The sequence below is a fragment of the Chelmon rostratus genome, chromosome 14 (genome assembly GCF_017976325.1).
Source record: "Chelmon rostratus isolate fCheRos1 chromosome 14, fCheRos1.pri, whole genome shotgun sequence".
NCBI classification, from domain to species: domain Eukaryota; kingdom Metazoa; phylum Chordata; class Actinopteri; order Chaetodontiformes; family Chaetodontidae; genus Chelmon; species Chelmon rostratus.
The window spans coordinates 11,207,744-11,219,183 of NC_055671.1; the positions used below are offsets into that span (position 1 = coordinate 11,207,744).

An 11,440-nucleotide genomic window follows, 5' to 3' on the forward strand; every position below is an offset into this window, starting at 1 on the left:
TGACAAAATAATGACAAGGAGCATTAGACAGCAGACATGTTCCTCGCAGCTCCAGCCTTTATCTTTTTATACTCTTCCATATTTACTGGGAAGGAAACAACACGCCCTGTCAAAGTTCACCTCTCCTGACGCGCTCACTGGCTCTCACCCTTTTAACTATACCTCTGACCCTGGTGTTATTTTAATCACCGTGACTTAAGTCTGTGAATGAATGAGCGACAGTTACTCATGGAAGTGCTCCCATAAGCATGTATGTTCTGTCATGCCATCTTCACTCCTTAAAAGCAACCTAAAGGGTAAAGTACACTCGCTGTTGAATGCGACTGGAGTCCACCGGCCGCTGCTGTGATGTAAAAGAAAAAACATTTTACATTCACAACCTACTGATCGGGCACTTTACTGTCATTTCTGCCAGGAGAGAAAGCTGGAGTCAATTTGGATTGTCCAGATCACTGTTTTTTTTCTTAGTGAATTTCTCAAGAGGAATATCTACACGCCATGGAGGACGACCTCAACAGCACCATTGATCCGGCTTGTTTACAAGATCCCCCGCTGGCTATCGACGTGATCAGGCGTAAGTGACCCGCGTTTACACATCCTGCTTGCTGATAATGCTTCCTCGTTAACCAGGCTGAGCTAACGCCATAACTAACAGTTCCCCCAGCAATGTCATGCTTGTGTCTGAGAGTCCTGAATGTACCTTCTGATATTGGTTTCTTCTTCATTTATTTACCTGTGTTACAAAATATGTTTCACATTGGAAAATAATCAAGTACTTCATAGAAAACTGTCATGGATGTACTGCTGGAGTTAAATGTGCCACAGTAGGAGTAGCAAAAGCTCTTTTACCACACTATGCTGAACCCCTCTCTCCCCCCCTCACTTTTTCAGAGCTAGATGTGTTTGAAATTTGCCTGTACTCCATGCTCACCTGTATGTCCTGCATATCCCTGCTGCTGTACCTGGAGCAGTGCCTCTATATTTATAAAACACTGCCCTACCCCAAGAAGACGACCACCATTTGGATAAGTGGCGCAGCACCAGTAAGCACTCAGGCCTGTTTTGTTCTTATAATATGCTGCTAATTCTAAAAGAAATATAGTCATTTTAAATCACGCAAGGCCCTTTGAAATACAGCATGACACGTGATTGAAACAGAGAAAACTGAGCATAAAAAGCAAACCACGCTACAGTATATTGAAGAACTGCTGACACTGTCATTTTACGGCTTTTATTGTATTTCTCCACTTCAGGTCATTGCCACCATGTCTTGTTTCGGGATGTGGATCCCGAGGGCTGTCATGATCACAGACATGACGTCTAACTGGTGCGTTTCCTCTCAACTAGACAGAAATCAGCATATGTACGCTGATAATGAGATAAAATGTATCGCTGTGCCATTTTAGTGAGATAGAAATGAGGTCGTCTCCTACAAGTCTTGGTTCCAGGAGTGCCATCAAGGCCTTATGAGACGTCATGTTAAATGCAAACAGAATAATCAGTATTTTACATGTTCTCTCTTATCTGCACTCACTTCCTTTACTTACTTTAAACAACTATCAGTGATCAGTGTTTGATATCTGTTATCTGATAGCTGAGACCAGTAGCTAGGCCACTGTGCAGTGAACTCACCACTACTGTTATCAGGTTTGCCATATCACCATCCGAGAAGTCTTCATTTTCCTTCATTATATTTCCCTTCACACGGCTTTATTAAAGTCTAAATGTTTGACAGTTTTTGTTTTGTCGTCATGTGTCGAGAGCAGGTGTGCTAAACAAATGAAATATTACATTAGTCATTCGGCTTCCTGCCTTGAAAATAAAGTTCTGTAGAGGGATTTTCGAGAATTACGGCAGACCTGCTCTTACAAACAGGCCTAACTAACTTCTCTTCGTCTGTGTAGTTATTTTGCGGTCGTGGTGTATAAGGTCTTGGTGCTGATAATCGAGGAGTTCGGGGGAAGCAATGAGTTTCTGAGACGGTTTTCTGGTAAAGGCTTTCGGATCAGCACAGGACCGTGCTGCTGCTGCTGCTACCCATGCTTACCCTACGTGCCCATGACTCGGTATTTATACCCGTTCATGAAAATACAGTCTGGCTATCACTATTCTGTCCTTTTCTGATAACTCAAGCCTGTGTTCTTTACTGCTCTTGTTTATATCCTCTTTCCAAATTGACTGCACTTACATTGTATACACTTTTAATGCGGCTCTGTCTTTGGATGGGATCATTCAGGCGATTGTTTTTCTGGATGAAGTTGGGTGCTCTTCAGTATGCGATCCTAAAGACGGCACTCTCTGTCCTCGCCATAGTGTTGTGGACAAACGGCAACTTTGATCTCTCAGATGTAAGTATCTTCAATGTTTCAGTACGTATCTAAAAATGGCATGGCAGTGACATGAAATGTCAAAGTATGTCTTTGCTTGTCTTTCAGCTAGAGATCACAGGCACAGCCATTTGGATTAATCCATTCATTGGCGTTCTCACCATCATCTCCCTTTGGCCTGTCGCCATCATCTTCATGAACACTAAGGGCTTTCTACGAGGCATCAATCTTGTGCCCAAGTATGCCATGTACCAAGTGAGTCAACACAACCAGTACCACCATGTGTTGGATATTTTGTATTTGTCCTGTGTTTCTTCACCCGGCACTTACTGCTTTCCTCCGTAGCTGATACTTGTATTGAGTCAGCTGCAGACGTCAATCATTAACATCCTGTCCTTGAATGGAACCATCGCCTGTGCCCCTCCCTTCTCCTCCCAAGCTCGTGGATCCAGTAAGAAACATCTCTGAATGTCTTTTTGCATCCGCTGTTTCCATGTGAAGTGAAACGATCAATCCAAAAAAAACATTTTTTTCCCTCTCCCTCTCTCTCTCTCTCTCTCTCTCTGTCCCGCAGTGCTAAGTCAGCAGATGATGATCATGGAAATGTTCATCATCACCCTGATCAATCGTTTTTTCTACCATCGCACGTATGACCCACATCCCTGTGAGGAACACGACAACGACCAGAACGCCAAAATTGACCTGCAGCCTGCTCTCGTGGAGCACGATGTCTAACAAATGAGCGAGTGCAGGTCAACACTGCTCTTTAACGACGCATCAGATCATCTCAGACATCGTCAAATAGTCAAACATGAGTCTGATGAGCTCATTTCTTACCTCATTTTGTCATTCAAATGTTAGTGGAGAGAACATCACTACTTGGGTGGTTTTCAACTGTATTCCTTTGTACTTTTCACACATCACTCACTGACATATATAATAATAAACAATAAAACACCTATGTATTTGTGTTAATGCTTATGTGCCTGTTTGTGTGCGTTAGACAATAATGATGACTCTGACCAAGTGGTGGAGATGCTGAAGTGAGGCCTACACTGACATCTAGTGCAGGTTTTTGCAGTAAATACTGACGCATGATTCAGTTGGTTATGTATTTACTCTTTACAGCGGCCTGGTTGCATGTATTAACCTAAACTGAGGATTTAAGCACCAAAACACGAACACATTGATTGAAAAGGATTTATTCTCTCTCTTGTTCACTGAACAACATGTGCGGGGAGGCATTTGTAACAACGTTCATTTTCAGTTTAGCTTCAGCCGCAATCATTTATGTTTCCTGCAAGCACATTTACGTTCATTTGTCCTCAACGTCCGCGTAGCAGTGTGACTGTACCCTTAAACCTCCTCCTGCATCTTAACGCAGCCTGCAGAAACAGGCAGATTTGTTCAAAGATTGCTGACCCACTTCCTCAGAATTATTTGGGCCAAGGAATGCATGTGGATGAGACAGCAGCTTTATTTTCAGACTCTGCGTTCATTTTACAGCCGTCTGCACCCAAACTGTGCCATGTGTTGTTTCCTCGGCAACCACAAGAGGCCATGCTTGTTCCACCCCAAACCCTCATTGACTAACCTGGAAATCAAGTCGCCTCACACGACTAATCAATAAAAACTGTTCAACCCGAACATCTTAGAGCAATATATACAACAAATTACAGCTTTGGGGTTCAAGTACTGTTACATTTGCTTCTTTTAAAAGGAAAAAATAAATACTTGAACCAAGCAAACACAATATGTCACTTTATGATGATTGTTAACATCTGCTAACAAGATGAAGTACCAGGACTTCTAGTCTGAATAAATTCAGACTAACTTTTCAGGTAATCTGTACGTGGCATTTATTCCTATAGACTAATGTCTCACCTTTTACTGAATACTAGAATTCTAAAAGCAATTAAAAGTTAGACATAATAATGTTGAGAAAACCAGACAGTAAGAGGTTTTCATGTAACACCACCGTGCTCAAGATAGTTTCCTTTTAACTTTCCGCTTTTCCGTCCTGCCTTTGAACTGAAATCCATTCATTTACGATTATGTAACATTCTCAATGGCTCGATTGTCTGCGGGAGTGTTGTTGACTCGATTAAGGTGTTCAAAAGGTCACACGATTGATTGCTTTGGATTTTATTGTGGTAATATCTACTTTTGCGCTTTATAGGAAGCATTACATTTGTGTTTCACATGTTCTCTGATAGGTGACATAATATTGCTTTTTGATATAAAATGCAGCAGTGGATGAATCTTAAGGAGGAAAATACGGTATAAATACACATATAGGTCAATATGCTAATTATCTCCCAAACTTGAGTGCAATCTGTTGTCACATTTCATGGCAATAGCTATTCATAAAATTGCAATTTTTATAAAATTCCACACATTTTAAACAAACTGGGGTGAGTTACTGCAGGTTCACGCTAGCTGTGAATAAGACAAGCTAATTTAGAATAAAGGCAAATCTGACAGATTATTCGCCTGCAACCAGAGTTATGTTGCATTAAACTGGAGATGTTTATTTAAAGACAGAGCATTCAGAATTCAAAATTTGTCCCTATTAAAGGAGTATTTGTCTTTGCTGTTTATGTAAACAGAGTCATCAGACAGAGAGGAAGAGAGAGAGGAAGAGAGAGCTGTGTTCAGGGTGGGTTGATGACAGCCCCTGGCTCTGCATTGCTGACGAAAGCTGCTTAGCTCCTCAGTTGCTATGGCAACCAGGGAGAGCAGCCAGACAAAAACGAGGCAAAGGGGAGGGGCTTTCAAGGGAGAAATAGAGGAGAAAGGGCTGGATGGGAAAGATAGAAAGAGGGAGGGATACAGACAGCCGATAAAGAAACGCTCTGAGAGCCCCGAGGTAAAGCAAAGCTACAGACGGTCTGGATGTAAATGCTCACACCACCGGCTGGGGAATAATAACTGCATCGAGTGACAGGAGGATACAGAGAAAGGGGGAAACAGGGAGAAGATGGATGTACAAACGGAGAGCATGGACCCCCTGCCTTGTGAATCCCAATCGAGTGGAAAAATCAGAAAAGGATTCAAGCTGTTTGGCAAACGCAAGCCAGGTAACATCTTTTCTATTCGAAGCAAAGGGGACGGAAACAACAAGTCACCTGTTAACAGGAGCAAACCCCTAGATGGATTATCGGAGACAGCTGCACCAGATTCGGAGCAGGAGCCGGACAAGGAAAAGGGACAGGAGGTGAGTCAAGGAGAGATGGAGCAGGCAGAGGAGGAAACGCTTGGCGAAGATGGCGTTCTGGCTGCCGCCCATCCTCGACCCTCCATTTCTTCAGTCAGCTCAGCCAAGTCCCTCGGCTTCCTGTCATTGCTGAGGGGTGGCCGGAGAGGAACAGGGGACCGCCGAGTCCACACCGTGTCCCAGCCAGTGGGTCGGCAACGTCGTGGGCTGAAGGGTCTCTTTGGCAACGTTAAGTTCCGATCGAAGGATAAAGAGGACAAGGAGGATGCCCCTCCGAGCCCACTCCTCATGTCGTCCCGCGCCAACAGTGTGGAAATCATCAAAGAGGACCTCACCCTCACCCCCAAATCCCAGCCACGCTCTCTGGACAGCCCAGAGACTGAGAGTTGTGAGCCCATCAAGAGTTTAGCAACACAGGACAGTGCAGCCACGACCCCGTCAGAGACTGTAACTCCCCAGGAGACAGCAGCCAATGTGAGTAGAACTAATGAGCATGTGTCCCTTTTTCCCACCTCTGAACCACCCTTGGTGCCCGGTGATAACAGCCTGAGCTGCTTGCTGGCAGACATCTCCTCTCTCCTGACCTTTGACTCAATCTCAGGGGGTGGAGACATCATGGCCGATGTGGAGGCAGAGTGGGGAAAAGCCAGCAGTGCTATCAGTGCTGTTGTGACTGAAGTCACGTCACCATCCACATCTCTCTTCTCCAAACCCTCCATCTCCTCTCCGGTGTCTTCTACATCCGTCAGCACTGCTACCACAGCAAAACCCCCTTCTGTAGCCGTCCCCACGACAACCTCGACCAAATCCTTTACTCCTCTCACAAAGACAACGCCATCCTCTTCTCCCATCGCCAAGCCGAGCACCATCATCACAACACTGACCAAATCTTCCACTTTGACTACTCACTCAGTCAAACTGAGCTCAGACTCTACTCCAACATCTGAGCCTGCTACCAGCTTTACAATTAAATCAACTCCTACGCCCACTGCTGGAAAACCTTCAACTATCCCTGTGACGATAACAAGCCTTTCGTCTCCAATAATGTCTTCCCCTTCTATGACAATTAAATCCACACTGAGCTCCACCTCTGCTACTACCACAGCTCCTCCGAACACCCCAGCCACTGTTGTCAAGGCTCCCTCAGTTAGTCCAATTCTTACCTCTACAGTTAGTAAACTGGCTTCAGAGCCTCCGAAAATGATCCCTTCAGTAGATAAACCTAGCCCTGTAGCCACTCCACCTCCTGCACCAGCTAAACCTCCACCAGTAACCCATAGCCCTCCCACCCCTGTTGATTTGTCCCAACGGCCACCTGCCAAATTGGAGTCAGCTAGTAATTTAAACCTGCAAACTTCCACTTCCTGCAAACCTTCCCTAATTTCAGCTGCAGGAGAATCTAAAGCCTCAGTGACAGCATCACTGGCCTGTGCTGTTACAGCCAAGCCCCCCTCTGCTGCACCGACTATCCCCTCAAAGATGACAACGGTTCCTACATCAACTCCAACCTCAGGCTCGGTATCGGTCCTTTCCAAGCCTACACTCACCTCTAGCTCAGTGGACTTAAATCAGGCCCCTCCCTCCATTGTAAGTGTTCCACAACTTGGTCCGTCCTCTACCCCGACTGCCACAACTAAAACCCAACCCAGCTCCTCATCTGTTCCAACTCCATCTTCAGCTTCTTTAGATAAGATTCCTCCTATGAGTAAACCAGCTCCTGCACTAGTATCCTTAGATAAGCTGCCCCCTGCTCCCACAACAAGTCCAGCCCCTACCACTCATGCTGTTTTTTCTACAGCATCCCCAACACCTCCTGCTCTGGGTCAGATCCCAGTCTCTCAATCCCCACCTGCTCCTGCTCAAATCCCAATTTCTAGGTCTAAAGTTGCCCCTGCTACTGCTCAAATTCAAGATTCTAGATCTAAAGCCCCTCCTGCCCCTGCTCAGATCACAGTTTCTGAGTCTAAAGCCCCTCCAACCCCTGCTCAGATCCCAATTTCTGAATCTAAAGCCCCTCCTGCCCCTGCTCAGATCACAGTTTCTGAGTCTAAAGCCCCTCCAACCCCTGCTCAGATCCCAGTTTCTGAATTTAAAGCTCCTCCTGCCCCTGCTCAGATCCCAGTTTCTGAATTTAAAGCTCCTCCTGCCCCTGCTCAAATCCCAGTTTCTATGTCAAGAGATGCCCCTGCTCCTGCTCAAATTCAAGTTTCTCAATCCAAAGCCCCCCCTGCTCCTGGTAAGATCCCAGTTTCTGAATCTAAAGTCCCTCAAGCCCCTGCTAAGATCCCAATTTCTGTGTCAAAGGATCCCCCTGCCACTGCTCAAATTCAGGTCTCTCATTCTAAAGCCCCTCCTGTCCCTGCTCAAATCCCAGGTTCTGTATCTACTGACCTTCCAGTCCCCGTTCATACTGAAATTTCTGTATCTAGAGACCCTCCTGCTCCTGCTCAGTTCTCAGTTTCTCAATTTAAAGCTCCTCTTATACCTACCTCTGCCCCTGCCCCTTTCCCTGTCACTGTGCTTCCTTCTACCCCTGCACCTTGTCCGAGTGAGGCCCAAGCCTCTGCTAAGATGAGAGCAAGTGGACAGGCATCAGTGGATGGGCAACTGGTTAGTCCAAGTAGCACAGGTGCCCAGGGGGCTCAGACAGTGCCATCCAAAACAGACGAACTGCATAATGAGTCACGAATGAGCCTCCAGGGGGCCTCCAGAGAAAGGAGGGCACCACAAGTAAAGGCTTCAGGACATAGCAAAATACCTGTAGTAGGAGGGGGCAGAGCAGGTAAGATACCTGTCCGGGAAAGTCAGCATGTTGATGATGAAGCAAGCAGGGCTGTGCTAGAAGAAGAGCGTCCCCATTTCAACTCACATGATGCTGGAGGCAAAGATAAAATCAATGATGTTGGGGCCGCTGTGCCCACCTCAAAACACACCCAGGAGGAGAGTCAGCAGCCTCCCCAGACGAAAGTCCTCACCAGTTTACCGCGTGACTCAAAGATCCCTGTAAAGCATGGCGCACAGTCCCACACTGCCTCTCAAATCCCTCAAGCTAAAGAGCCACCACGCACCAAGATACCCGTATCCAAGGTTCCTGTCCGCAGGGTTGGTAATAAACCTGCAGCTGCCAACGCTCAGATCAGAAAATAAAGCAATGGACTGGATCATTTAACAATACAGTTTATGGCTCTGACTGCAACTTTTTTCCAATATAACCACATGGCCACCCTTTTTTAATTCATATTTCTATACTGTATTTCTATGCTTGTCTCTCTGTCATCTCTTGGCTTCACTACACCATAAGCAGCAGTAACAGAGTCAAGGAGGCTGACAGCACTCAAGCACAAAACATCTCCACAGGGAGTCAAAGCAACAAGCCTGGCTCTCTGGTGCTGAGACAACTGGACATGCACTCAGGAAAGGTTCGGGGTCACACCTGAACACACAGCAGCATCGGTAACTAAGGATAAGCAAGATTAAAGGTCTTCTGGGAACACAGTCACACACACACAACATGGGCGAGTGCCTTTTGAAGGGTGCTTTCCTACAGACTCTCAAAATTTCTTCAGTCTTTTCTACAGTACTTTTAACTTTTGTTACTCCCACTTTTTGTAGGAATGGTCAAAATCTTTTTGTCTTTCTTTCCAGCAAGTCTCTTTGATAACAACCAGTCCCTTTACGTTTTTATTTAAGTCAGGAGAAGAACCGCAGGAGCTCTATAAGTACATGCAAAACAACCAAATTTACATTCCACTCCAATCTCTGGATGTATGTAGCAGAAAACGTGCCATTAATATTTTGTACAAGATGTTGTACTGTACAGCGCCTGTGTGTCCGCCTGCTCATATGTAACATGATCTGATCTCACTGTGAACTATGGGAGAGAGACTGGCTTCGAGGGAGGAAAGGAAATAACTCCTTCCTTTGAAATGGACAGTGGACAGCAGCCATTATGAATGGCACCATGGACGTTTGTGCGAGACAGAGAGGATGCTGAGATGAGATTTCCAGCTCGTACGCCGGCACATCCTTGTCCTTACCCCACTTATACTCAGATGAGAACAATATCTCTGTGTATAGTGTCATCTATGTTGTTCTGTTTCCTATTTAATCAATAAAACAATATGAGTACTTAGCAAGATCAGATCTGTTTAAGTTGTGAATTATATCCTGTTTTCCATATTGTGGCAGCTTGCAGACAGATAAGAAATGTGAGCACATATAAAACTGGCTCTGAATTAGGTAAGAATACATAATCTCTTGATTTGAGCTTATGTAGAAAGAAATTACATAACTCTAGAGAAAAGCTTAAGATCAGAGTAAAGAGAAATGTCAAACACTCTATATTTTCACTGACAAATCCCCACAGTGGCTCACCATCTTACTACAGCCTGGACTCAGAGTGTCCTAATAGGAAAATGATTCTAACAACATCCACACTCAAAGCTCACTGACCTGAATAGTGAGCACATGAATGTCAGCAGAGGCCAGCCAATCAGCCGCGAGGGAAATCGCTTAACATGCATACCTTATTATCAGGAAAAGGGTTTGGGAATGTGTGTCATTGCTATTCTTAGTGTGAAATGCACTCGATGTGTCTGCTGAATAATGCCTCTCAGACTGAGTGGATCATTCGATTTGGACAACAACAAAATGCTGATAATTGTTTAAACACCAAAGGATGGAGACTATAAAGACTGCACAGTGCTGCATAAATGCAGAAAATGAAGGAAAAATGTTGAAAAACAACTCCAACAGCTACTAGTGTCACAGTAAAACCTCAGGTTAGGGATGGGAATCTGATCTGAGTCATGGGGCAACGTTCAGAGGAGTCTGGTCTTAGGGAAGAAGGAGTGAAAGACAAAGGGTGATTTTTTTTTTCTTTTACAGAAAAGCATTAGGGAGGTGACACAAAAAGACCTCTGTTTACTTTAGGAAGCCAGGGGCTACAAGCTAAGAAGAGAGGACCATCCTTTAAAAACACAAGGAGTTCAGCATGTCAGGTGCTGATACAAGCTGCAGAGGGTAAAACCATCTCCCTGGGAAAAGAACAGTCTGCCCCTGAGGCTTTGCTTCGCGGTAGCACCTGGATTTGGGATTAAAACATTCATAAATTGTCTTAAACAGCATGCAGATTTATAATCACGCCTGCTAGAGCAGAGATCACGCTGCTTATGAGGGATCACATTACACCACAGTGTAATAAATTACATTATGCTCTCCATTACAGCATGAACATGATTCCTGCAGAAACTGAAACAGCCATATTCAGTGAATGCTGCCTTTTGTTGACATCCATTCACATGATTTTCCCTGCAATGTGGCTTTCATGCTTATACTGTAAGTGATCGTAACAACAGCCTTGAGTGAACTACAGAACTTGTTGGAATAAAACTTTTGAGCTATATTGGATAAGGTGTCTCAGAGTACCTCTGTTTATCGGTTGTTCCTGTGTGTTTAAGGCCAGGCCCTTGTCCCAAATATATAAAAGTTATACAAATTACAGCACCCATCATGCACTGAGGCCATCCTAGCTTTATGGTCTGTGTGTGCTCCTGTCTGTTTCTGCCTCTGGAGAGACGGTGTGCCTCTTTAGAACCTAATTTAGCATGCTTCATTCTGTGTTTCCATGCCAACCCCACTAGGTCAACCAATAAAAGCTGCGACTGTCGGGGGGAGGAGTTTAAAATCCTGAGTGCCTTAATGAGCACACTCACACTATACATGCTAATAGGCACAGTTATCACTTCATACACATTTTTAAACTGAATTATGGAGTTATAACTGTTCAGTGTATTGTAATGCTTCACTGTAATTTTGAGTCATATTTTACAGACAGTAACAATTTGCTTCCAAACTCTTTTTCATTGGCCTGGGCTGAGGCAGTCAGGCAGAAAAA

At 44.8% G+C, this 11,440-nt stretch overlaps 1 protein-coding gene across 1 annotated transcript; it reads left to right on the forward strand.

Annotated features, from left to right (window-relative positions):
- The first annotated feature begins 498 nt into the window (after positions 1-498).
- LOC121617748 (organic solute transporter subunit alpha-like) lies at positions 499-3,062 on the forward strand. Its single transcript, XM_041952974.1, has 8 exons — positions 499-574; positions 892-1,043; positions 1,254-1,327; positions 1,905-2,066; positions 2,237-2,348; positions 2,436-2,582; positions 2,673-2,778; positions 2,902-3,062. Exons 1-8 carry the CDS (start codon positions 499-501, stop codon positions 3,060-3,062), a joined length of 990 nt encoding a protein of 329 aa, XP_041808908.1.
- Positions 3,063-11,440: the final 8,378 nt, after the last annotated feature.

Bases quoted from the DNA above. Each gene is read 5' to 3' on its own strand.
- LOC121617748 (XM_041952974.1), top strand. From the start codon at position 499: ATGGAGGACGACCTCAACAGCACCATTGATCCGGCTTGTTTACAAGAT. The intron at 2,067-2,236 runs GTATTTATACCC...GGGATCATTCAG, and splicing joins CCCTACGTGCCCATGACTCG to GCGATTGTTTTTCTGGATGA. The intron at 2,779-2,901 runs GTAAGAAACATC...TCTGTCCCGCAG, and splicing joins CTCCCAAGCTCGTGGATCCA to TGCTAAGTCAGCAGATGATG.